The 25,695-nt window shown below is 54.1% G+C and overlaps 9 protein-coding genes across 9 annotated transcripts; 3 read left to right on the plus strand and 6 right to left on the minus strand.

The window, feature by feature from the left end:
- Positions 1-1,002: 1,002 nt before the first annotated feature.
- LTHEOB_1629 (uncharacterized protein) lies at positions 1,003-2,636 on the plus strand (the record flags this gene model as incomplete). Its single annotated transcript, XM_035510351.1, has 3 exons — positions 1,003-1,470; positions 1,643-1,693; positions 2,424-2,636. 3 exons carry the CDS (start codon positions 1,003-1,005, stop codon positions 2,634-2,636), a joined length of 732 nt encoding a protein of 243 aa, XP_035366139.1.
- A 361-nt stretch (positions 2,637-2,997) lies between these two features.
- On the minus strand, positions 2,998-4,804 carry LTHEOB_1630 (C2H2 transcription factor; the record flags this gene model as incomplete). Its single annotated transcript, XM_035510353.1, has 2 exons — positions 2,998-3,278; positions 3,358-4,804. The coding sequence occupies 2 exons, from the start codon at positions 4,802-4,804 to the stop codon at positions 2,998-3,000; spliced, it is 1,728 nt and encodes a 575-aa protein (XP_035366140.1).
- A 978-nt stretch (positions 4,805-5,782) lies between these two features.
- LTHEOB_1631 (Arginase protein) lies at positions 5,783-6,655 on the minus strand (the record flags this gene model as incomplete). Its single annotated transcript, XM_035510354.1, has 1 exon — positions 5,783-6,655. One exon carries the CDS (start codon positions 6,653-6,655, stop codon positions 5,783-5,785), a length of 873 nt encoding a protein of 290 aa, XP_035366141.1.
- An 861-nt stretch (positions 6,656-7,516) lies between these two features.
- On the plus strand, positions 7,517-9,217 carry LTHEOB_1632 (S-phase kinase-associated protein 1a; the record flags this gene model as incomplete). The annotated part of the gene is made up of 5 exons (XM_035510355.1): positions 7,517-7,571; positions 7,625-7,725; positions 7,778-7,951; positions 8,099-9,061; positions 9,119-9,217. 5 exons carry the CDS (start codon positions 7,517-7,519, stop codon positions 9,215-9,217), a joined length of 1,392 nt encoding a protein of 463 aa, XP_035366142.1.
- A 517-nt stretch (positions 9,218-9,734) lies between these two features.
- On the plus strand, positions 9,735-12,665 carry LTHEOB_1633 (Cytochrome P450; the record flags this gene model as incomplete). Its single annotated transcript, XM_035510356.1, has 3 exons — positions 9,735-10,109; positions 10,937-11,289; positions 11,357-12,665. The coding sequence occupies 3 exons, from the start codon at positions 9,735-9,737 to the stop codon at positions 12,663-12,665; spliced, it is 2,037 nt and encodes a 678-aa protein (XP_035366143.1).
- A 222-nt stretch (positions 12,666-12,887) lies between these two features.
- On the minus strand, positions 12,888-14,425 carry LTHEOB_1634 (Glycerol proton symporter of the plasma subject to glucose-induced inactivation protein; the record flags this gene model as incomplete). Its single annotated transcript, XM_035510357.1, has 6 exons — positions 12,888-13,129; positions 13,178-13,328; positions 13,384-13,449; positions 13,507-13,603; positions 13,652-14,288; positions 14,344-14,425. 6 exons carry the CDS (start codon positions 14,423-14,425, stop codon positions 12,888-12,890), a joined length of 1,275 nt encoding a protein of 424 aa, XP_035366144.1.
- An 820-nt stretch (positions 14,426-15,245) lies between these two features.
- On the minus strand, positions 15,246-17,056 carry LTHEOB_1635 (MFS transporter; the record flags this gene model as incomplete). The annotated part of the gene is made up of 6 exons (XM_035510358.1): positions 15,246-15,439; positions 15,499-15,638; positions 15,700-15,806; positions 15,858-16,043; positions 16,108-16,320; positions 16,376-17,056. The coding sequence occupies 6 exons, from the start codon at positions 17,054-17,056 to the stop codon at positions 15,246-15,248; spliced, it is 1,521 nt and encodes a 506-aa protein (XP_035366145.1).
- An 876-nt stretch (positions 17,057-17,932) lies between these two features.
- LTHEOB_1636 (Low temperature requirement a protein) lies at positions 17,933-20,396 on the minus strand (the record flags this gene model as incomplete). Its single annotated transcript, XM_035510359.1, has 4 exons — positions 17,933-18,753; positions 18,806-19,361; positions 19,411-20,266; positions 20,356-20,396. The coding sequence occupies 4 exons, from the start codon at positions 20,394-20,396 to the stop codon at positions 17,933-17,935; spliced, it is 2,274 nt and encodes a 757-aa protein (XP_035366146.1).
- A 1,469-nt stretch (positions 20,397-21,865) lies between these two features.
- On the minus strand, positions 21,866-23,778 carry LTHEOB_1637 (Alternative sulfate transporter; the record flags this gene model as incomplete). The annotated part of the gene is made up of 9 exons (XM_035510360.1): positions 21,866-22,164; positions 22,217-22,368; positions 22,419-22,606; positions 22,658-22,861; positions 22,915-23,110; positions 23,160-23,299; positions 23,362-23,436; positions 23,488-23,515; positions 23,570-23,778. The coding sequence occupies 9 exons, from the start codon at positions 23,776-23,778 to the stop codon at positions 21,866-21,868; spliced, it is 1,491 nt and encodes a 496-aa protein (XP_035366147.1).
- Positions 23,779-25,695: the final 1,917 nt, after the last annotated feature.

The following is a 25,695-nucleotide window of genomic DNA, read 5'->3' on the forward strand; positions in this document are numbered from 1 at the left end:
TCAGCAAAGCGAAGCCTCCTATTTGGGGTATGCGCACAAATGGGAACCGCTACCACTACGCATATCGAGACTAATGAAATGTATCGTTACCTTTTGAGAAATCATTGGAAAAAAGAAGTTGGTGGGGAAAGAGCGAAGTGGCACGTCTAAGAATTAGCTGGGAACGCGGTGGGTACTTGCAAAGCAGCATAGGGGATTGCACAAGAAATTGGCCTTTCTCAATCTGTCACACAAGGGACTCATATAAGTAGTTAAATCCAACGTTTAATTGTATCCTATTTACTTCCGTATTTCTGCTTCAAATACCAATAGAGGATTAGTAAATCATCCAGCTTGATGCTGCATACTTCGTATCTCCGTCTCCGCTCTGGATATAGTCCAGCTTTAAACACCATTGAGCAATATGTCGCCTCCAATTGCTATCTTTACCCTCGATTGCACTGGATCCTGAAAGTCCGCAATTTCTTAGGAAGATCCTCTCCTTACCTCTCAGTTCCTTAAACCGTATGTACGTACAAGCAAATAAACCAAGATGCCGAGCCTTGGCATACCTACCAAAGGTCGAAACTTTTCCAGGCAGCAGCTCTTTGCTCAGTGCTACATCTTCATCTGCAAGGGGCTCTAACATGCTATATAAGACCCAGCAACCCAGTGAGTGCGAGTAGCAGAATCAACCCCTCAACAACGGCCACAAAATCCTTCTCTCATCTTGAGTGATCTCCCACAGCACACCCAAAATTGAACATCAAATTCTACACGACGGAGTCCGTAAGGTTCCCGTACTTCTGTGAAGCATTTAGTACTAATTAAAAGCTAACTGCCCCAGCCTTGCTAGCCCATTCGTCCCTCGGCTCTCCATATAACAGACAGCCAACTTCTGAACCCTCCCCCCCCCAGAATCCGTCGCACATACAGAACCAATCACAACATTAACCTGCCGCTCTTCCCCTTGGAATCCGATCACACCAACCTCTTCTCCCTTCGGAACAGCATAACAAAACGATGCCATCTCCCCTCTCCCACGCCCCACACGCCAAAGACCCACGGCTCCCGCGCGCCATCCACACCTTCCACGCACTCCTCAGCGGCTTCAACGCGGGAGCATTCTGGTTCTGCATCATTCCCTCGTTCACCCTTCTCCGCCGCGCAATGCACCTCCACCGCCTCCCTATCCTCTCAGTCTACCGTCTCCTGCGGACCACGGCACACGGCACCGTCTTCGGCCTTCTCTGGTCTTGCCTCACGCTCTCTATCTGGAAGAAAGAGGAGGAGGCTGGACTGCAGGACTACAACTGGAAAAATTTTCATGTATCCAGACGCGGACAAATTCAGGGAGACTGCTGGACGCTGGGCGGTGCTGCGTTGGGCGCCGGGGCCGGAGCGGCGCTGTGGCGGGGTAGGATGGGCGGTGGCGTCAGGAGACTGGGTGGAGCGGGCTTGGGGACGGTGGCTGGAACGATAGGGTATCTGGTCAGCAGATATGTGTTCGGGCTGGGGAAAGCCACGGAGGATGAGGAAGTGGTGACTTGGTGAGTCTGCTTGTATGTACACGCTATTGGCCGCTTGTCTCGCTTCCGCTGAGGGTGTGGGCATTCTGTTCCCTTAAGAGATGAACGTGGCTGCTGTACTGAACACCTCATAGTGGCCTTTGTCGATTGTCGCCACGAGCTATTCAAAATGGACCATGGGTAGTGTATGGTCGTCCTCTTTTAAGCCAACAGCCTTATTCATAGCGCGTAGGCGCTAGTTCATCTCATGAATTTTCTGCGGTTCTTTCCGGGCGGCAAACAATTCAACAAGCAGACGTACCACATTGTAGAAGTTACATGCGTGCGTGTGGTCATACAAATGCCTTCCTCTGAAGTGTGGAAGACAAGGCAAACAGGACAAGGCTGTCAAAAGACAGCCAGAAGCAGGGTTGCTCAGCCGACAGCCTTCTCCAAGAGTCGCGCATCAGCCATGGCGTTCGGATACGGAAGATTTAACAAATACGCTCGCTACACGTGCTGGAGCTTCTTCAGCCTGGTGCGCCTTTGCAGAAACCATCGCTGTGATATGTGATTCACGTATCTTTCTACGGGAAGAATCACACTCGCATAGGCCAACCATAACGTCCCGTCTCACGTCAGACGCAGCCTTGAGGATGCATTTGACGGCAGGAGTTACCTTTTATGCATGCTGTTCTGCTTCTAGCCACAGCAGCATCACAAGGCTGAGCCCCGTACTAGTATAAAGCTGAGCTCCCAGTAGACCTTTGGCCTTCTTCCCCTTCAGTACCAAACACGAAATACCCACAACTAAATAAGCCTCTTGCTATCTCCTCCATAAGCTTCTATCATCCTTCCAGGGCTCTTGATTGACCATGGCTGCTGTCTGGCACCACAAAAACCCATAAGAGGATATTCTGTACTAACTTGGCGCAGACATTCCAAGTCGGACAGCAAGTTCTCCTCACGTACGACACCAGCGGGGGCGAATGCGTGCAGAAGCTCCAGGTCTACGACCGGCGCGAGACCAACGGGAACTGGTCTTACCAGCTGTCGTACACCCACGCCCCGCAGCAGCTCTTCTTCCTGGGCATGAACGATGGCAATAACAAGTACTGGTTCGAGGAGCATAAACTCCAGTCGGCGTAAGCGGGGAGGAGAGGGGTATATGAGGGAGACAAGAAGCACATGTGGGAATGTCGCTGATGCTTCAGAAATCCGCAATGATGAGAGATTCACGCTTGGCCTATTGTTCTATTCTGCTACTTCTCCGCCTTTTTTTTAAAAAAAAAAATTAAATTGAGTAGTACTTCTCCAAATTTCACTGTCGTGCAGCCTGGGCGTATCCAACTATGCCGGCTCGCCGCTGACCGACGTGCTACACGACGCGCATGTGAGCCCCGCAGCCCTGCAGATTGAGCATCACCCGTACCTTGCTCAGCCCACTCTTGTGCGCTTCGTCCAGAAACAAGCCTACAGGTTGTCGCCTACTCGTCGTCCGGCCTTTCCATCACTCTTTCGTTTCCATCTCTGAAGAAGATCGTCCCCATATATTCTCGCTCTCCATGGTAGAAGCAAGCAGCTCCAGGCTATCTCCGAATATGTTTATCAACGCCCAGCTCGTGTTGCCCTGGAAGATGCGCGCCCAGATCTTGATGATGGCCAGGGCGACGCTGTGAGCGCTGCCAAAGTCCTCGTCATCCCTCCTGGAAGTAGCCAGCAAATCCATCATCGTCGACTGGGCTTCTTCGACTATGCTTCTGACCCACAGCAGGATGCGCTTCTCGTAATCTAAGAACGTGTCAGTGAGAGTTGGCTGGGGAAATGGACAGAGGGTCCAATATAAAAAAAGGGGGGAAGAGTCTCCTACCTCCCACGGCATCACCATCCTCAATCCCCTCCGCCTCAATCTGATACAGCCAACGCGCAAGGAACACAGCACACTCAAAACTACTAACGGAATGATGTATGCCCCAGAAAAAGTGCTGGCTCTTGGCAACATAGTCAATCCCGAGCTTGATGGGGATGCTCAGCGCGTGCGCCGCGTGCAGCAGCGCGGGGACGACCATATTCCGGCTGCTGCGGCCACGCTCGACGGGCGGCAGGCGCGTGAGCGCGGCGGCGATGCGCAGCGGGTCGCGCGTGTGTAGCTCGCGGTGCGGGCCCGCGTCGCAGACCAGCCGGATGTGCGCCAGCGCGAGGAAGCTCGTCGCCGTGAAGGGGATCGGCCCGCTGGCGTTGTGCGGGTCGAGGCTGGATTCGGGGGATTCTTGCCAGTTGAGCTTCCAGCGCTGCAGCGCGAGCTCGAGCTGTTCCTTTAAGCTGGAGGTTTCGGATGGGGCGAGGGTGGAGAGTTGGTGGATGCAGTAGCTTCGCTGGATCAGGGCGAGGATCAAGACGTAGTTTCCCAAGGGTGAGGCGAAGTGGGTGGTTGGTGATTCTGACGCCCGTCCCGGCTTGGAGAAGAGCGCAGCGAAGGCGTCTTGGAACAGTGGCTCGGTAGTAGCAGTCGTTGATGCGGTCAGCAGCTGCCACTCGGATGCCGACTTTGCATTCCACTTGCGAGATGAGCAAGGGAGTCGAAGATGCAAGCCACTGCTCAGGATTACTGGTGGCAGGTTGTATGTGATGGTGTGAAGCGTGAGCAAACAGAACACGATGAGTTTGGTGCGGCGGTCGCCTTCGAGACGAGCCCACTCATACCAGTCGTCGCTGTCAGTCTCCGTGTCATCTCTCATTCCCAGTTCCCGGAGACAGCGGGCCAGGCTACTTTGCAGCTCGGTGGCCTCGCGCACCATCTCCGGATGGTCTTCCCAGGTTGCAAAGGCAGTTACAAGCAGCAGCGCCCGGACTGTCTGCATGCGCTCATACCGGGACTGCTGGCTGTAATTGAGATCTCTGAGCTGGGGTTGCGTACCATGATTATCCGCCCCGCGGTTTCGAGCGGTAGAGCCGAAGCGGTACTCTGGTCGAATCTCTGCAAACTTTCTCATGCGGCGGCGCCGTTGCTCAAACGCAACGGCTCTGGCGGCGTCAAAGAGCTTCAGCCCGTTCTGGTTCTCAAAGCGATGCTGAGCCCCAACAGCGGCTATCGCAAGGAACAGCTCCGGCGCGCATTCGTCAAGGCGAAATGTGGGCAGGTATAAAAAGGGCAGATGGTCATGAAAGCCGTGAAAGTAACCCGAAACGTACCGCGTCAAGGTATGTCTCGACGGCAACACGAATCCCGGAAGAACTTGCTTGAAGCTTTCCAGCGCGTTCTCCAGCCTCTTGTAGGACAAGTTGCCCACGTTCCATGGTGGTTCCACGGCTTCCATTTTATCGAAAACAACTGCAGAGCGTCAGTCGTGTCTGGCGACGGTATCGTTTTGCTTACTGGGCGCTTCGGTACTGTCAGCGTGGAAGGCCGTGTAAGATCGTGTACGCCTTCGAGAGTCGTGTTGCTGATTGTCGGTCGAATCAGGATGTACATGTTCATGTAAGTCTACCATAGGATCAGGAAAGGCTAATGTATTCCAATCGAAGCTTAACCCCATATAATCGACAAAGGTCGTAAAACCCCCAATTGGATCATAGCTTGAGTCTGGCAGATCTACCTCAGGATCTGGACTAGTTAGCACGGTTCCATTCCAGGAGGCTCTGTACATAGACATACTTGGCTGCCAAACCGCTAAGCCAGAGAGTGGATCTTGGTGGCGCCCGGGTGTCGCATTTGGAAGTACCCCGGGGGCAGTCGTGGCGTCACCATCTTCTGCAGCTAAATTTTGAGGTGTTGAAGGCAATGTGCTGTCCACGTGGTTGGAGAAGGTGGCAGAGGTTCTGGCGTTGTCCGAGCTTCCAGGGTGTACACCAGATCGACTTTGGGAGATGGAGGGAGAAGCCGAGTGTTCAGTTTCCGTATGCACAAGCCTCTGATGGCGTGTCAAGAGGTCCCTGCGTGCAAAGACCCTACCGCAATTACACTTGTAAGGCTTTTCCTTTGTATCTGTATTTCCTGTAAGTCTTTACGCCCTGGATATATTTGGCGGAAGCCTACGAGTGCGGACATGTCGCTGTTGGTGTTCAAGCCGTGCGAATGACCTGGAGCAAGGGGGGCAAGAAAAGTCACGTCCGCGTTCTGATGTCATGGCCAACAAGCTGGAAGGGAGGATTGTGGAGATGAAGCTGCCTGTGGAGATTGGAGAAGTTTTTGATTCGGCAAAGTTTTAGCATCGGAGGAAACCCCGCACTTGAAAATCATCTGATTTCTCCAATTTAGAGCTCCCACACTGGGTCCATAAACTCAGAGAGAATACTTAAGAAGACCCAAAGAGTTCCTGAAAGAAATAGGAGATTCCCTGGATAGCGGCAGCTTCGACGGCCTGACCACCCTGCAACCCTGGCATGAAAGAAGCAATCGTGAGAGCGCTAGCGTTTCCGCGTCCCATCTTGCCCATGCATTGAACAAGGGCTTCCGCAGAGAGTCCTCCCCGAGAGGGGAACTCGTTGGCCCAGCCGACTGCATCCGGATCGAGAACATCCAGATCAACATGGACCAAGGTCTCTTTCGGTCCAAGTTGGTATTTCATGAGAGACTCCATACACTGCTTGCTGTCCCCTCCACTGATAACCTGCGCACCAACTGCATCGAACTTCATCAGCTCTTCGCGAGTTTGGTTCCGGATGCCGCAGAATAGAACCTGGTTCATGGGAATAGGGCTGTGTCCGGGAATCGTTGAAGTCAAAGCCTTCCAACTACCTCCGCTGACCATCGAAACTCCCATTCCGTCGAAGTATCCGTGCATGAGCTCGTCAGGAGTGTCGGCATCATTGTGGGCATCCATCCACACAAGCTGTAGGTCTTCTGTTCCGGCGAGTCGTAGTCCTGCAGCCACTCCAACTGAGGTATTGCAGTTCCCCGCAAGCACAACAGGGAATGATCCCGCCTCTTTCGCCTTGCACACTGCTCTGGAAACTCTTCGAAGAAGCTCAAAGCTGCGGCCAATTTCGCCTTCGAAATCATCAACATGATCGATACTCTCCACGGTTACTGTCACATTTTGGCTCTCCAACTCATTTTTGACCTTGGGTAGGAGTTGCTGAGGACCAGCGCCGACACGGTGATTGTATATTCCAACGTGGTATGGTACGGTGATGATGGTTACCGACTTTGTTCGGGTTGTCGACATTTCGAATGTGTCAAAGGTGGAAGATAGACCAATTTTTTTTGGAATTCGAACAAGGCGCTCACTGGCTTGCTTATATTCCCGACAGAGCACAAGATGTTGATCGCGCTGACCTGAGCTGACTGCATGTGAAACCTAGAAGTTACGTCATTTCTCAATCTGTGGAACGTTTAGGCTTCTCCAGATTTCTCCAACGCCCCCGCACTACCAGTCCTAATCTCTGTCAGATATCGCATACAACGAAAAGCGCGACCGCCATCCTCCAGCTACCATACAGGATGATGCAGCGCAGAAGGGCTGATAAGTGTTGATCAGGGCGAGTCAGTCATGCATTCCTACGGTAACGTTGTTAGCCCTGAGTGCTGAAAGTTGCTTTTGAAGAAAGACCGCGAGCCTGCAGGAGAGCCAGGTGGACTTGTATGGCTGATGTACTTGACAGCGGCTGGTGGTCTCGGCTATCATTTCCTGCTCGGGGCAAAACGAGGCCAGTGCAACCAAAAAACAGGGCGGCAAAAAAAAAGCAAAACGTACAACAGCCGGGATTCCCCAATGGTCACCCACTTGAGTACTAATCGGCCGGTTCGCAGCTTAAGTACGGCTGAGCGGACGGGAAGCCCTGCATTCTGCGACCTATGGTCGTACGTGGTAGATGGAGCTACAAGTTAAACTTATGATTCCCAGTCAACAGTCAGTCGCCTCGCTGTCCCCTCCGGCCCTGTGACAGTCAAGCACAGCCCCACAGCAGGCAACACCATATCGCATAACTGCGTGCGGCCACGAACGTACCTCATTTTCTACCTTTATTCGATTGTTTCACTGAAGCTCGTGCAGTGCATTGCCATCCTATCCTTAATAAAGTCCATAATGAAAGGCAATTACGTTGCTCTCAAAGCCGCGAATGATGTCATTGTTGATGCTGGTGCGCACTCCTCCAAGGGAGTCCTACAAGCTCCGTATTAATTTTATGAATAGATAGGGAGGTTGCCAGGAAATCTGGACTGATCAGCACACTGTTGGATAATTCAAAAGGGGATGAGGAAGAGCCTATTGCTGTCGAAAAGGATGGCGAGAATGTAAGCTTTCCGCCAGCTTGCGGAATTCCTCTGTTATAACAAGTACGAACAGCTTGACGCACCAATCCTCCGCATGACTCTCGATTGGTGCGAACACCACAAGAACTATGATACGAGCCGCAGAATTGACTACGTCCGGACTCCGTTTTACGCACTCCCTCCCATTGACGAATGGGACCAGACTTTCATGAGTCTCGACCTAGACACGCTTTTCGAAATCACGGTAGTGAGTTCGCCTTCCCTTCCACGCCTCCCTTCGAACACAAGCTGAGCTCCTCCCAATCTGGCCGCGCACTTCCTCGACATCCCCGCCCTCCAAGACCTAGGCTGCCGCACCATCGCCTCGACCATCACCGGCAAATCCCCGCGCCAGATCCGCGACATGTTCGGCAACCACGACATGCCCATCGGGGACGAGCAGCAGCCTGAAAGCCAGCCATGGAACGCCTCACGAGTATTCAACCCGCTCCTGCAGCTCGCCAAATCCATCACCGGCAGCCAGCCCGCTCGTCACTCCTCCTCCGCCACATTCCCACCCCTCACCCCCGCCGACCTACCCGCCTCCTACACGTACAGGACCACCTGGCCCGACTTCACCTTCGTCCGCGCCCTCGTCTACCACTTCCCGCTGCGCAGCCGCCGCTTCTTCAATGCGGGGATACACCTGCGCGTCGCCGCGCTCGGCTGCCGCCCGTGGGTCGTTGCGCGCTGGAGCGAGAGGAGGAGTTACCGTGTCGCCACCAATGACGATGGTGACTTGACGGCGAGCAGCAGCAGCGGCAGCGGCAGCGGTGGCAGCGGTGACAGCAGCAGTAGCAGAAGGAGCAGCGTCGCCGGCCTGTATCTGAGCACCGAGCCGCTGCCCAGCCCGTCGCTGGACTACGGACTGTGGCTGCCCATCCCTCACCGCATCGTATTCCAGGTGCGGGTGGTGGGGCAAGGGTGGGTGAGGGAAGGTGGAGCAAAGGACGTGTTGGACGGGCAGCACGCGTGGTTTGAAGCGAGCATTCTCACACCGGTGATCGGGTTCGCAGGGCTGGCGACGGATGGCGCGACGCTGCAGGATGTGATGGCTGGCGATACGTGGGAGACGCCGGTGCAGGCGAGGGGAGCGCTGATGAGGCAGGGGTGGGATTTTGTGGAGAGGGAGGATGGGGGTGTGGTTTGGAAGGTGTGTAATAGCGTGACAACGAGTGGCAGGTATCAGGATTGCAAGGTGGAGTGGAAGAGGGGGGTGGAGATGCAGGTGGAAGATGAAAGTGCGGCGGGGAAGGGGGATGGGTTCCTAGAGACGCTGACGTCGAGTTATAATGTTGTGTTGTGGGCGAGGGCCGAGGTGAGTTTTATCAAGTTGCGACAGCAATGCTTGAACGACTTGCTGACTGCGTCATAGCACAAACATCGGGAGAACAGGGTTGGAGCGGCCGCGATTGAAATCGAGTATGAGTTTCCTCCTCCAGGAACTACACGTCATGACGGTTCACCGCTCTAGAAGAAATGCGGGCTTCCTGGGAAATACAGGCGTTTACGGCGTTAGTCAATGAAGAATGAAATTGAATGTTAAGAGTTGTACGAGAGTGCAATCCTTCTTATAGCTGATCCTTGCTGTGCTCGCGGTAGAGTGATGCAAATGCTGATATTATATCCATTTAGTAGAAAAATGGTTCATTGCATAAGCAACAAGATTAATTCACAGAAATGTGTTGCAAAATCAGGCCCGCAAAGTTTGGGAGGTGGAGGCTGTGGAGAGGTGGCAGTGTCACCGCAACACCGCCCGTCGACCACTAACAGTCACCGTCCCGGTGGCGCAGCAGCCCGCAGGATCAACCAACATATACAAAACCGCCCATCTTCCCCCACATTTCCGCCAGCCATCTCAAACAGCGCACACAGCACAACACACAAACACATCCTCAGGCCGCCGTCGTGCGCGCGCCGCCGTACCTCTCGTTTCCGCCTACCAACGCTTCACTCCCATTCCTCCCACCAAATCCAAAAACAAATCCAAAATGGAACCCACCACACCACCAACCCTCCTCACCCTCCCACCGGAACTCCTCAACCTCACCCTCTCCCACCTGCGCTTCCCGGACTCGTACCACCTCCGCGCCACCTGCCGCCTCTTCGCCTCCCTCATCCCGGCCCTCCCACCATCTTCACAACCAGACTGGCGACTCCTCCTCGACGCAGAAAAGGGCCGGTGGGCCCGCAAGCGCAACCGGCTCGCCTGCGTGCACTGCGCGCGCCTGCTGCCCGCGACGCGCTTTACGGATAGGGCGAAGAGCTGGAGGAACGGAGAGTGGCGGGCGTGCGATGCGTGTCGGGCGTGTCCGGAGAGTAGGGGGGCGAAGGTGCTGGCGCTGGGTGGAGAGTGGGAGAGGGAGGTGAGGAGGTGTGGGAGGATGAGGGGGAGTGGGGTGAGGGAGGTGGTTGGGGTAGGGAAGGGGGTTTGTGAGTGTTGTGAGAATGCGTTTGAGCGGTGGGGAGGGAGGGAGGCGAGGGGGAGGAGTTTGTGTGTAGGGTGTAGCAGGGAGCAGGACGAGAAGGGGCATGTTGACATGAGAGAGGCGGAGGTGGTGTGGAGGGGGATATGGATAAGAGGCAGTGGTGGTGGGCAGGGGAAGATGCATTTGGAGAGGTGGATAGATTGGGATGGATATTGGCAGCTGGAAGAGGCGAGGGTTGAGCCTGGGGATAATCGTTGGGATGGTTGTTATTGTGATTATTGTTTTGACGAACCTTTCACTGGCTGGAGGGAGGTTTGGAAAGGTTTGAATATAATTAAGAGAGAGTAGAAAAATAGGCTTAATATTGGAAGTGTTAAAGCGTTATTTGTTGACAAGCCTACTATGCCGTCTATGTAACTAAATCGGGTGTGGCCACCTGAGGGCCCACATGGATTTTTGTAGTTTGTAATAGATTGTAGTGTAGCCTTATGAGCTACTCGACTGTTGAAGAAGTGATGTTCGGGCAATGGCGGCACTATTCCTCAGACAGAAGGCCAAGACGGAGAAGCGTTAGACGAAGCGGGGTTTGCAGGTGTGACCAGGATCAAGCACGTCAGTTTGGGAAAGTCAATGGGCCTTCCATAATACGTTGGATAAGCATCCGGGATTTCTGTGGTACCTCAGTGGTCAACGCCACATTACCCTATCTGCGACAAAAGTGGTTCCCCAATATATGAGTGCAACCCCCCGCAATTGCATTTCAGGCTTCCACCACTTGCCCCACCGCACATTTCACAATGGCTCTTGCTATCGGCGTGCTCGTCGGAGCGGCAGTGATTGCTGCACTTTACAGATATGTGCTATACCCGGCCTTCTTCTCACCCCTGGCGAAGATTCCCGCCGCAAACTTCAGTGCACGCTTTTCCAATCTCTGGCTCCGCTACATCCGCTACTTCGAAATCGAAAACTGGACCGTCTACTCCTTACACGCGAAACATGGACCCATCGTACGGCTCGGCCCAAACGAGCTCAGTATCAATTGTGTAGAAGAGGGAATAAAAACCATCTACCCCAGCTTTCCCAAAACAGCATTCTACTCTCAGTTCGACTTCTTCGGGTAAGACTCAAGTCCGCCCAAACAAAAGCTCTTCCATCAGTTCTCCAAACTAATCTCTCCCTCGCAGCCACACAAACGCCTTCACAACCCTCGACACCCCGACCCACGGCTTCCGCAGACGCATGTTCTCCCACGCCTTCTCTAAATCCGTCCTCCTCTCCTCTTCCTCCCTCCGCGCCACGACCGCCGCCATGCTGTACTCCCGTCTCCTCCCCGTGCTCTCCTCGCACGCCGCCGATGGCGGCCACCCGGTCGACGTTCTCCCCCTCGCACATTCCTACGCCATGGACGCTTTCACCGCTTTCCAGTTCGGCCTGCGGCGGAGCAGCAATTTCTTACTGGATAAGGGCGAGCGCGAGTGGTACATGGACAGCATGTACCTGTTCAAGAAGCTGGGCTTCTGGGTCACGGAGATGCCGATCGCGGTGGCGTGGCTGCGGCGGGTGGGGGTGCACGTCATCCCCGCGTGCGTGGGCGAGCAGTTGGCCGGTCTGGAGGCGTGGAATATGGCCAAATTCGAGGGCGCGGAGAGGGCTGTAGTAGCATCCGATGACAAGGAGGAAAAGGAGCAGATTGGCGAGGAGGAAAGGATCGAGGAAGAAAAGCCGGAGAACAAACCCACCATCTTCGCCGCGCAGTTCGCAGCGTTCAAAAAGGCTTTCGGCGACGATTTCGCCGATGAGAAGCACGCCTCGGACCCCCGCCGCCGCCGTCTCGAGCTCGCGTCCGACCAGATGGACTTCAACGCCGCGGCGCTGGAGACGAGCGGCCTGACGCTGACCTGGCTGCTGTACGAGCTCTCGCGGCGGCCCGCCCTGCAGCGGCGTCTGCGCGACGAAGTCCTGACGCTGGACCCCCCGCTCATCTTCCCTGATCATGCTTCTCCAACGGATAACAACTACCCGCTACCCGACCCCAAACACCTCGACCAACTCCCCCTCCTCGACGCCGTCCTGCACGAGACGCTGCGGCGCTGGCCCGCCATCGCAGGAAGACAGCCGCGCATCACGCCCTCCGTCGTCACGCTGGCCGGATATGCAGGGATACCGGCGGGCGTGACAGTGCAGGCGTACGCGTACAGCTTGCATCGGAACGGCGAGGTGTTTGCGGAGCCGGAGGAGTGGCGGCCGGAGAGGTGGATGGTGGGATCGGAGAACGACCTGGCGGAGATGAGGCGGTGGTTTTGGGCGTTTGGGAGTGGGGGACGGGTGTGTGTTGGAAGGCATTTTGCGGTCAATGCTATCAAGCATGCCGTTGCGGCTATTTATACGAATTTCTCGACCGAGCTTGTGGATGCGGAGGGGATTGAGCAGGCGGATGGGTTTATTCCGTCGCCGAAGGGGGAGAGGTTGGTGTTGAGGTTTCGGCGGGTATAATTACTGTGCTAAAGAAATAACGCTGTTATGAATCCCAACGAAAATATGGCCAGCCCATTTGACAAATTTCCGCATAGGTCAACGAGCCTAACCGGCGGCTGAGCGACACCGGAAAACACTTCGCAATACATCAGAATCAGGACCAGGAAAAGCAGTCACACTGCTCTTCATGAGTCAAGCGTTGCAGCAGGAAGCATTAATTTGATGCCCTGATCCCCTTGATCAGGCACCCTTAATGCCTGTTGATGTCGTATCTTGCTCTTCAGCAGCTTGCCGAACCCGCGTATTCTCAGCTTCTACGAATTCACCAGGCCTAGCACGCTGCGTGAGGTCTTTATCGCCAAATACGAAGATCCCTGGGTTTCTCTTGAATATCTCGTCCATGTCTTCAAGCGTGCGTTGGGTGGTCTCAGGATAAAGGGCCCATATGATGGGGAAATAGGAATAGAGGAAACACGCAAAAACTGTGTCACCATCAGTACGCATTTTAACATAAGCCATCGAAGACTCACGGAGATAGAATCCCCATCCGAGATTCTGCACGCCAACTTTGGTGAATTGCGTGACGATGAAAGATGCCATCCAATTGGTGGCTGTGGCTGCAGCGGCCCCGCGAGTTCTCCAGCCGAGAGAATTGATCTCCGAGTTGTATACCCAAGGTACCTATAGTTCGGCATTGGTATTTGTCTTAAGATCACCCGATCCAATGTCTACTCACCTTCGCAAAGCTCGTGCCGTAAAAGGCGTAGTAAAGGAAGAACATTGCTGTGGTAGCGGAACCAAGCTGGAGGAATGTTTTAGACGCCACGTTGGGGAGGTCCAGGGAAGAGTGTATACTTACCCCGTATTTCGATTCTGGATGCAAATCCGCCATCTTCAAACAAATTGCTGCAACGACGTAACAAGATCCAGCCGTCAGAGCGCCGTAAAGCATTAGCCTGCCACAAAGTCAGAATAGCCATGACGATAAGGGAATCACCACTTACTTTCTACGACCCGCCATGTCGATTATATACAAGCATACTAAGGATGCGCCAAAGTAAGACGTGGAGTTGCAGGCAGTGAGGAGTCTACTTTTCCGCTCGTCAAACCCAACACTTTCCTGGAGAAGCGTGGGTAAGTAGTACCCCAGGGCATTCACTCCGCTAAACTGCTGCATCAGCTGCGTCCCGCATGAAAGCAGCACACGTCGAAAATTCTGTGTTTCGTCTCTGAACAGCAAAACATCTCTTGCCGGCATGCGAGCCCGCTTCTCCTCCTCGATCGCCGCCATGATTGATCTGTGCGTGGCGATGACAGCAGGGTCATTCTCCGACACATTTGCGCCCTCTAGTCTGGCAATCACTTGGATAGCCTCGTCTGACCTTCCCCGCAGCATCAGCCATCTCGGGGTTTCCGGCAAATTGGTGATGATCGGTATGGACACGAATGCGAAAACGAGCTGAAACGCAAGCGGGAACCGCCATTGGAAAGCCCCGCCATGGAAGTAGAGCGCGAAGTTGATCCAGTTAGCCAAGCAGAAAGCAAGTGAGTTGCTGATATTTGCGAGGATCACCAGACGACCCCGTGTTTGGGGCTTTGCGCATTCCGACTGGTATACTGGAACAATGGAAGTGATGATGCCTGCAAAAGGAAGCCTGTGAACCCAGTTCTTGGTGATGCATGGTAGCTTACTTACCCATTCCGAAACCATTGATCAGACGACCAATGATCATTTGTGGGAGATGGAAGGCGAAGATCTGCAGGATTGCGCCAACCATATTGGCGGCGAGTCCAATGAGATTTGAGCGCCTCCGCCCCAGATGATCACCCGCTGTAAAAGCGAAGAGACACCCTACAAATGCACTAAGCTGTTTCACTTTAGCGTCCGTCATGGTCGCCTGTGTCTGTGTAAATGACATACGGAGAAGCAGCTGGACGTGATGCCGTTAACATTCGCATTCCTTGTCTCAGGGAATTGATTGATGAAATCTTTGGATATCAAGACACCAGAGAAGACGCCTTGGTCATATCCGAACCAACACATAGCGGCTGCTCAAAACGTCAGGTATTATCGTCTCATATTGTGAAAGCTGGGATGACACACCAGCGTTACCCAACGTGATGAAGAACATCAACCAGAAGCCTCTGAGCTCTTGGATAAAGCGCATCTTGGACTCGAGCCTTAATGATTCCTTGGACCTTGAAACAGACGCTCGGAAAGAGCCAAAGGATTTGTACGACTCTTTACTGGACCTTGAGAACTAATGGGTGACGATTCGGTTTCGCACAGGCGTATCTATTGCCGTGCTGCTGGTCCCTGGAGCAAGCTAGCCCACGATGGATTAGAAGATTGCAATTGAGTATGGTCGATATTCGAGATCGCGAGTGAGGAGGTCACGGAAGGACTGTAGTACCATCTCATGTCTCTAAGCGAGGCTTCCCCGCATTCCGCATCCCTGATCTGTTCAACCTTGCTTCAAACCCCATACGTCTTGACGCGCATATGACTTGTAGGCCTCATTGAGACACTTGTGCCGCTTCTTCCTTGCTCAGCTGGTCTTACAAAAGCCCGTGTCACTAACCATATGCTCATTGACATCATTGTTTTGGCACCTCCACCACCCCCTTGACACCACCTTCGGTCTCTTCCGCCTCTTCCCCATTCGTCGACCCTTGCTCCAAGCTCGACGGTGCCTTGGCCCTCCGTTGCTCCTGCAGCGCCAGCAGTTGAATTCCAATGATAACAATAATGCCGGCTATCACAAATCCGAAAGTTGCGGGGAAACCGTACCCTACAGCGCATTTATCAGCTATCATCGGCCGCGTCAACGGAGAGTAGCTAGTAACTCACGGAAATCCGGCGCCATGGTCTGCGGGAAAATGACAATGGGTAGCCAAGCCGCTACGGCATACTGCATGCCGTTCATGCTGCTGATGACCAGCGCTCGTTCTTCGTTATCTCCCGCGCAAATTTCATTTGCCCACGTGTAACTTTAGTGAGAGTATCAGAGATTTTTATCGCCAGGCTGGATTTTTGCCGATGATTACTCACAATACCGCCGTCATCAACTGCACTCCACAAGTCAGGAAGGCAAATTCCTTGACTTGGATGCTCGATGGCCAAAAAGCCAGAATGCCATTGGGAATGAGGCCGTACGTCTAAGATTGTAAGCACCTCGTTTGCTGTCGGCCATTGGTGAGAGAGCTTACCAAAGGTCCCACAACGAATGCGAAACGGCTACCAGTGTAGTCGGATAAGAACCCCCAGAGCACCACGCAAGTAGCCGAGATGAGGTTCGTGCCAGTCGGGATGATGTTCCTGTCGACAACAGAGTAGTGTTCTGATTTCAACCAGATGCCGAAGTAGCTGCTGGCCTGGCATGACGAGCCATACAGCTATTAAAATAGGTAGACGAATCAGTAAGATGGATGGTGGTGGGGCTGGTCCAAGAGAACTTACCACGTATCCGAGCACGAAGGCATACCACCTCCACCGCGACAGAATACGGACAAATGTATTCAACGTGATCTTGACTGGCGCTGCTTTTCCCGCTTTCCTGACTCTTTCGACTGACAGTTCGCACTCTTCTTCCGTCAAAAACCAGGCGCGGGTGGTGTACGGCGTATCGGGAAGGATGAAAAAGGTGGCCAAACCAACAGGAACCGTCATACACTAGGGAATTATCAGCTCCAACATCCATCTGGACCAATTCAGGAGGCAAACTTACACCACACACGATATACAACCACCTCCACCCCGCCAACCCGTGCACCCCATCCAAATTCTTATACACAGCCGCCTGCAAATACCCGCCAAACGCACTCCCCAACGGCGCCGTCATATGAAAAATGGCCACCCTCTTCGCCAGCTCCGTCTTCGTATACCAACTCCCCAACACATACAACAAGCACGGAAAAAACGAGCTCTCAAAGAACCCCACGAAAAACCTGAACACATACAACTGCGCCGAATTCCTCAGGCCCGCCTGGGCGAAGGTGAAGGCGCCCCAGGCGACCTCCATGGCGGCGAGCCAGTAGGAAGGGCGGATGCGCTGGATGACGAGGGTCGAGGGGATCTGCATGACGGCGTAGGCGCAGGTGTAGGCGGTGCCGGCGTACGTGTACTCGTTGCCCCACATGCGCAGGTCCTCCTGCATGCCCGACACGTACGCGTTGGCCAGGTTGCCCTGGTCGAGGTACTTGAGGAAGAAGCCTAGGCATCCGATGCTCAAGATCGCCCAGTCTAGCTTGCGCAGCAGAACGCGCTCTGCATGGCTTTTCAGGTGCGTGTCGGTGTCCCAGATGAAGGAGCGGAACGACTTTTTTGCTTTGGTGTTGGCAGTGGTGGTGGAGGGTTTGGGTTCTTCTGCAGCGGGTGCGCTGCTGCTGCTGCTCGGAGTGGAAGCCATGGTGGGCGGATGCTGGTAGGACGCCTGTGGTTGCAACGGGGAGAAGAGTGGGCTTTTGAGCAAGTCTTCACTGGCATGGGTCCGGCTCAGACATGCATATCTGCCCGTCTCTCGTAGTGGGTATTGGACGGCGGAGGTCCCAGAAAGCGGAAAGCGATCGGCAATTGGTCGTTGATAAGCTTGGGCAGGCATACTGCAGATATCAAGCTTCCCCCTCCCATTCTTGATCGGACCACGCGATCAATCAAGGTGCACTGCCGAGTCGAAATCCCTTGGCCGCGCCACCTGGCAGTACGAGAGAGCCGCATCGAGCTGTTCTGCGGTGCAGTTTTCACTCCTCTTGGTTGCGGATTGCGTGTATTGCCATGGCGATGAGTGATAGCGGAACGGTTGCTGGAATAGGTGTGGTAGGCGAAACTTCCCCGCCTTGCGAGGATCAACCCCAGTACTGACGCCTTTTTAGACCCAATCGCGCACCCCGGTGTACTTCCACTTTTGCAATTTATACAGCATCGCCCAATTCTTCAAACAAAAACAGAGTGCGGTATCAAAGCGGCCATACAAGCTTTCATCCGTTCTCCAAAAAAAATCCAAAACTTTTCAGAGATGACCCGCAGTGTTCGCAGCAGATGTCCAGCTTTTGCAGTTGAAAAAGGATTTGGACGTAGAATTCAGCGTATCGGCGCCAAATAAAAGAAAAGAAAGAGAAAACGAAAAGGAGAGAACGGAACAGAGACGAATTAACATTTCTCCAGCAGGGTAGTTTTCCTATAAGGTGCCTTGACTCCACGCGCCATGCTCACAGTGAATGACAGAAAAAAAGGGGAGAAAAAAAAAGACAACGCTATCCCAAGCCATACTCATATTCCCACCTCTTCAACCCTGCTTCTCCGAATAAAGCCCTGGCCGGAAGGACCCCCTCCTATCCGCCTCACCACCCCCCTCAAAATACGTCCGCCCGCTCCCTCGCTCCTCTGGGCTTCCCCCTACCAGCGTCGTATTCGAGGCATTCGTATCGCCACTCCCACTCCTCCCACCCCTCTCCGCCGGCGCATCCCCCACATTCGTCAAGTTCGCAGCGAAGTTCCCCAGCAGATATAACGCATTTGCAGGCCTAGGCGGACTCTGCTCGCGAAAGCCGAGCGCCCTGCTCTGCCGCACGTGCGCGCGGCGCTTCGCCAGCACCTCGTCGACGTCCTCGACCTCGCCCGCCAGGATCAGCTTGCCGGTGCTGTTGCTGCCCGCGCTGTTGGTGCGCTGATGCTGCGAGATGCCGCTGTGCACCCTACTATGCCCGGCACTCCCACCAGCACCACCCTCAATCCCCGCCTGATGCAGCAAATGATCGTGATCATCATCTCCTTCCGGAGGCGCGACGGCGTAGCCGTGGCGGCGCAGGCGCCAGTTGCAGAAGTGGCGGGCGCAGTGGTCGGCGAAGAGCGTCACTCCCAACATGATGGTGCCGGTGGGGACGACCCAGCCCGAGGCGAGGAAGTCGAGGTAGATGGCCTCGCGGTCGATGGCCGTCGTGTTGTGTTTGTCGCGGTTCTCGTGGTGCCCCGCGCCCGCGATGCCGAGGCAGCCGAAGAGGAGGCACAGCGAGGCCATGAGGACGCGCCCGCCGATGCTGGTGGCGTCGAAGAGGTCGATACGGAATTGGCGGTTGCGGGTGAGGAGGAGGAAGGCGATGATGCAGGCTGGATTGAGTTAGGAGATGTATTGTTTGAAAGGTGGGGGGGAAGAACGCACCGAAGATGGCGAGGAGGGCGGCCCAGTAGTAGATGTAGACGATCTGCCACGAGTGCTGCAGGACGCCAAATGGCTCCTCGCCCACCGGGATCTTCATGCCGGTCGACATGGTCACGCCGCTGCCGACCTCGGTCACCAGGTCGGAGAAGTCCGAAGGGAAGGCGTAGTCCCAGGTGCTCGACGGGAACGTCTTGGTGTAGGATTTGGCGCAGATGCCCGTCATGTTGCCCAGCTTTGCGATCGAGTCTTTGATCTGCAGCACTTGGCGGTAGCACTCGGGCTTCTTGTCCAGCTGGTAGTACTTGACCGCCTCTTCCAGCTTCTTGACAAGCTTGTCGCCTTCCAGCCCCTCTTTGACGCAGGCCTTGATGATCTTGGACTCGAATTTCTTCATGTAGTTGGTGATGTGCCGTGCGAGAGCGAGATGCTGGCTGCCTTCGCCGACGCCGACGACAGCAAGCTGGAATGGGAAGTGCAGGAGCGCCCAGATCTGCTGACGGATGGTGCCGTAGTGGCCGCGGGGCGCGTTGTCGAAATAATTCAGGAAGAGAAAGACCTGCGTCAAGTAAGCAGCCGTTCCCCTCGAAGTGAATAGATGATCTTACCAGAACCAGAACGATGCACACAACCAGGAAGGTCCCTTGCACATCGATATCAGATTTTCCCATCATCTTGCCAACCGTCTTCGTCACACCAATGGCTCCCTCGCCAATAACAATCAGCGTCAACAGCCCCATGCGCTCCACCAAATGCGTCTTCTTGAAGCTCAGCATCCTCCAGAAGCAAGAAATGGTGATGGTGGCCACGCCCTCCAAGAACAGCACCACCCACCAAATCCAATACAGCCCCGGACGGCCCGCATCCCCAGGCCTGAACGCCAGAATCATCGCGCCAAACACCGCCGCCGCCACAAGATAAACCGCAATATTCAGCCCGAGCGGCAGATACAGCTTCGAAAACCTCTTCCGCGCCACCGCCACCATCACAACCGCATACTGCACCGCCAACAAACACCGACTAGCAACCAACACCACGCACAACACCTGATAATTCTTATTCCCGCTCCCGCCCTCGCGCACATTCTCATTCGGCTCGAACTTGCTCCCCACCAGCGCGAGGCCGACAAACACGACAAACTGCACCACCTTGCAGCAGCGCTCATACACCGAATCGCGCGCGAAGCGCACGTCGTGCAGCGTGATCTGGAACCACGTCGCCCACAAGATCGCAAAGAAGCCGACGTACGCCGCCAGCGACCCGCTGCTGTCGACCGTGTGGTACGCCGTGAAGGTCGCCAGGTTGGCCACGAAGAAGAGGTCGAAGCACAGCTCGTCCGGGTTGGCCTCGTGCCGCTGCGAGAAGACGGCGTCGGCGTAGTCGGCGCCTACGCATGGGTTTTCGATGAAGGGGACGGCGCGGTGGGAGCGCTTCGAGGTGTGGTGGTGGTCGTCGGTTTCGTCGCTGTGGGTGGGAGTTAGCGGTGGTCGTGGTGAGGAGTTTTATTTCTTATTGTTCATATTTCTAGTTGGTGGGATGAAATATATACTCACCCATATCCACTTGATGTTCTTTTCCACGGAGTGTTGACCATTATGCCGGATGCGCTTTTCGCTCGGTGAGAAGAGGAGTGCGGGAGAGGACGCAGCACCGCTTCTTAAGAAGAAAGGAAAAGGCCCGCGATCCACGAGAAATTATCGGATATAGGGAACGAAGTCCCCTATAGAATCAATGATCCTCGAATACGAGACGCGCATCCAGCCCGGATAGAGGGTGTATTTTTTCGAACGTGCGGGATCAAAGCGGGGGTCTTCACGATAAAATGAGCCGTCTCGTATGCGCCGACCACGGCCGGTTTATAAGACCCCCCACGGCCAGTGCGCGCACCGCACACCTGCTGATGGGCCCTTCAGCTGGCGCCATTGTTGCCCTACCTCTCGCAGAGAGGGCTGGCTAGATCGGTGAGGGCGTTGTCACAAGCCTCGACGTGAAAGGGAAGCGCCGGAGCTTGGTTGTGTCAAGCCGCAGCGCGAAGCCACTATCGAGGCAACATTTGCCGTGTTAGGGAGCTAGATACGCTGCAAACGGACTCAAGCACCTGCCGACGTGTATAAGGGGGTTCACGACTGGTATCGAGCAAGCGCCGCGCTTGCGCTTAGGCTTACTTAGCTTGATGAACCTGCGTATCAAAACACCGTTCTGCCCATCAAGGTCTAGTATAGCTTCGTTGCGTGTGAAGTGCGCTGGCCTCTTGATCTATATCGCTTATGTAGCCGTCTGTTTGAATGTAAGCGTGAGCGCACTATCATCAATCCCTTCCGTTATACAAGACGAAGGAGGATTCTACCAGATCTCATGTTCATCTACGACAATATGCCAAGATGCACTCTCTCATCGTGCTGACCTGGGCGCTTGGTAAGCCGCTCCGCGCCTGTTGCGAACCCTGGTAAGAAGGGAGCATAACGGCTGGTTCGACCGTTCCCTAAAACGGGGAAATTAACTTCGGCAGGGCCGTCAGACGGATAGATAGCCCTATGGACTTGGGGGCGGAGACAAGCTCAAGTAGTGTCGTGGCATGGAGGTAAAGTTTGCGGACGGACCTCCGGCGCATCTGTTCGGTGACGCGTGGCCAGTGCATCGTATTTAGTGCGCGCACGTGGGGTTATTTTTACAGCCTTATTTGGCATCAGTGCTCGTCCACCGGCCGCCAAGTGAGCCGCACTCCGTCACTAACTACTGGCGTGGTGTTGGGAGGCTGACGTAGTGAGCAGGTTAACGCAAGCCAGAAAGATCCAGAGGCGGAAGGATTGGTCACAAAGATGGTGGCGTTTGCGGTGTGAAATTTGGCCTTGGCACGACTCGTAAAGCCGATAGGATATTATTAGCTGAAGTCTCGGCAGTGAACCGTGGGTAGATACTAAGCCTTATCCGAGTCGGGAATCCCGGTGGTACAAGTACCTGCCGAGCTGCACGTTCGTCGTCGAAGAAAAATCATGCGTCCCAGCGCACGCATGTGATTGAAGTAGAACAGAGGGTTACATTACTACATTACGAGATTATCCTTCACAGCATATACTTTCGCACCTCATGCTCCTCGGCTTTTCCTGCTTTGATCTTCTTCTTGTTGAGAAGATTCAGCACTCGGTACGCCCCGTTCTGGACCAGGCAGAAGAAGAGTGCCACAGATATCAGAATGACGTTGACTGTGCGGCCGACAGTGTACGTGGGAGAGTCATAAGGCTGGAAGATTTGGCTCCCGACAATACCAGCACAGTTGGCCGCCATGACGATGCATGCCATTTTGATGCTTCGATCCGCTGGAGATCGAGCATTGATGGCAAGCCACGAGCTGTTCAAGGGATCTGCGAGATTTCGTCAGATATTTGGGGGCCAATCGAAGATTGTACTGCTTACGCCAGATGTTGGAGAAGGCCAAGGCCATGATCATCATCGCCAGCCGCTTGCCATGATTGTCCGAGTAGCGCACAACCAATGCACCAAGGTTGAAGCCCCACCACAGTGCAAGCGCAGTGCCAACCGGGATTCCTCTCTTCTTAAGCTTGTCGCTGTTCACCGTTAGCTAGATATCACCATCTGTGTGCAGTGTCCCACTTACGCCCAAAAACTGAATCCCAGAGAAGTGAATAGCTGGATCCAAAGACCGATCGAGTATAACGCGTTACTTTGGAGCTTCTCGTACCCAAAAGAGATGATCTGCTTGGGTCCATAACCACTGTACGTGGATGATGGGGCCAGTGCACAAATGGTGAGGAGGCAGTGAGGGTAGAGTGTCCAATCAGACAGCTGAATAACCTGTTAGCAATTGCCATTTCAAGATGGTAGTACGAGACTCACAGCCCATCTCAGCTCCTTCATCGAAATAGTCTTCCGGGCCCCGGTGACCTTGCTTGGGTCGTCCAAGATTACTCTCTGGGCAATGATGTGCCTTTCTCTCTCGTTGAAGTATGTTATGCGAGTAAAGGGTACCGGATCGTCTCGGCTTTTAGGGTAGAATGCCATGTAGATTGCACCGGCCAGGACGGTATACAAGCCCTCAATCTGTACTGAGTCAGTTCTCCGCCAAACAAAGTCTGTATGCCAAGGTGGCTTACGATGAACAGCCATTGCCATCCAGTCAAGCCAGCTACTCCACGCATATGAAGAACGCCGTATGCGATCAAGCCTGAGGCCGCCTGTGCAACATAATTGCCGAAGAAAAAGATGGCGAAACGAACGCTCATCTCCTTCGTCTTGTACCATGTTGTGATAGCGTACAGGGACGCAGGAATGAAGCCAGCTTCCATCAAGCTGCCTCAAGTCAGCATGGAACATACACGTTAGGACTCAATTTACCCACCCAAGCAGAAGCCTAGTAGCTAGGTAAGCCCCGAGGCCTTTCTGGAAGGCCTGAAACAGAGCCACGAGGCCCCATGCGAAGATCTGGAAGCTTATCCAGATCTGTGGGCCGAGGCGATACAGGACAAGGTTGGACGGGATCTACAACTTGCATTAGCTTCCGGAGGGGATTGCGTGCTTGATGATTGTGGGGACTCTCTGACCTCCAAAACGACAATACCCGCTGACAGAAGCTGCTGACCAACGTTGTATTGAGCCTGATTTATTCCTACATCTTCCTAGTAGGCTGTCAGTTCCGCAAAGCCGCGAAAGGTTCACATTAAGCTTACCATAAAGTTGTCGGTCACCGCATTACCCCTGCGAGCTCGTCAGTACAATGAGGCGTTTAAGAACAGCCTTGGCGGAACTGACATGTTACCCCGGTCCAATTGGAGAGCAATGAACGGGAGAATGAGAAGCGGCATCAGGATCAAATCGATTTTGCGGACCAACTTCTTCTCTTCCTCCTCCGTCCAATCGGGCTGGCTATCCGAGGAGGCATAGCTGTCGCTGCCAGTAGGCTTCTCGCTGTTGTAGAAGCGTGAGGGGTTTTCCTCGACATCCGGGATCTTGGACTCCATGCTGCAAGCGTATTGCGAATCGGAAGCCAAAATGGCGATAAGAGGCAGATGAGGAGTCAAGGCCGACAGTGCAGCAACCAAGACAATGCGGGCCGGTAACAAGCGAAGGCAGTGACGCGAGCACGCCGACGACCTGCCAGGGAAGGAGATGGAAGTTGAGAACCGGAGCGGCTAATTCTGCTGAATGCCTGAACGGAGTCAAGTTCTGGTTCAAATACAAAATCAGAGTCGACGCAAATCCGGGCGGTTGTGGGTACCTGACAGCCATTTTTTCGCAGCTAGAGGATGCGCACGTATGATCCGTCGGCATTTTGGTATGCCAAGGTCGGATTTTGGCTTCACCGCGTGGACATCTCAAGGGAAGGACGGCAATTGTGGGCCTTTCCGATGGCGTGCTCCGTGAAAGAGGCAAAACACGGGGCAGTTCCTCAGGGCTGGTGCTCGCGATAAGGCAAGCTCCGTTATGGAGCCGCGCAGGCATAACGCTCGTCGCCGATGATCCACGCGTTAAAGCGGATGCTGTTAGAGCTCAGAGATTCTCATGAGCATTAAGAGTCAGGCAAAGAACTGGGATTTGCAGTAGCAAGCAGAAGCACTTCAGTACAAGCACCCCAAGAATGCTTGAACAAGTTCTCAGGTCGGCATGGCGAGCTTGAGCCGAAGCCTTTTCCTTGGCTTGATGGATGCGCCACGGCACATAAGTTTCGGATTGGCGAGTCAGATGGAAACAAACAGCGTGTGAAATATGCCCAGTTCTCAAGTGTTGCAAAGCCAAAGGATGTAGGCAAGTTCAAACTCGACCCGACGCGTACTTTGCATAGGCGTTAGCAAAGCCGGGAAGACCACAATCTGTCGAGAGCGAAATGAATTACGCGTCGCGGGTGTCGGCATCTGGAATTCGAGGTGTGGTGGGTGATGATTGCAGCATCCGGGGGTGCGATGATGTGATTGAAATGAGGCTAGGGTGCAGCCACGCCGATCCTTGCCCTTTGCGATTTCCCCAACCGACTCCCCGCCTACTCGCTGTTACATCCATCAGCTCTCACTCTTCACCAAAGTTTCATTCCTCGCAAATTGGTACAGCATCGGCCTGTCACTCATATTGCGTACTCGAATTAACCAACTTCTACCTCTCCGATGCCCACGCCTAACAACATTTGAACCCCTGTGGCCTTTCGTCTGTTTACAGCTCAATCAGAGAACGAACTTAATGCAGACATGGCCAAACGCAAGGAGTGCAAATCTCGACATATTTTTCTTTGATATTGCGGTGGCGGAGCTCTGTATTGCGCCCGGTACCCAAATATTCGCCGCACACACAACATCTTTCCTCTGCCCATCAAACCACGATTCCCTCAAGCATTGCTAATGACCAGATGCCCAATATTCCGAGCATCAGGAGCATTTTCAACATCAACAACAAACACACTGAACAACTCACTTTTTAGCAGAGTCAAATTACAGCGCTCTTCCAGCTGATGTCGGTGTCAAACAAAAAAAATATCCAATCGGCTTTCGGGTTTCCGCAAGAAGATGTCAGTTATCTCGTACTCCAGAGTAAACTCTCCTATCCGCAATGGCCAGATATCATCCCGTCAAGTTCCCAATCTTCACTAATCATGCCCGGGAAATTCTTCGCCTCACTTTGGCTACCTTGTCTCTAACCAGAGCATCTCAGTTTTGGGGACATGCGTTTTTCAACCCGGCTGTGCCGATCGTGTTGACTAAATCTTGACTTCCACAGACTCAAGGCTTATGACGCTACCCCATCATCATCTTGAAATCTATCGAAATAGGCGAGAGTTTTGTTTGGATGGCCATGAATTACCGTGTAGGTGACGAGGGGTTCCTATCTGGAGAAGAGCTGCAAAATGACGGGAGCACAAATTCGTGACTATTCCGCCAACTCAGATGGGT

The sequence above is a fragment of the Lasiodiplodia theobromae genome, assembly GCF_012971845.1.
Source record: "Lasiodiplodia theobromae strain AM2As chromosome Unknown scaffold_4, whole genome shotgun sequence".
Taxonomy (NCBI): Eukaryota; Fungi; Ascomycota; class Dothideomycetes; order Botryosphaeriales; family Botryosphaeriaceae; genus Lasiodiplodia; species Lasiodiplodia theobromae.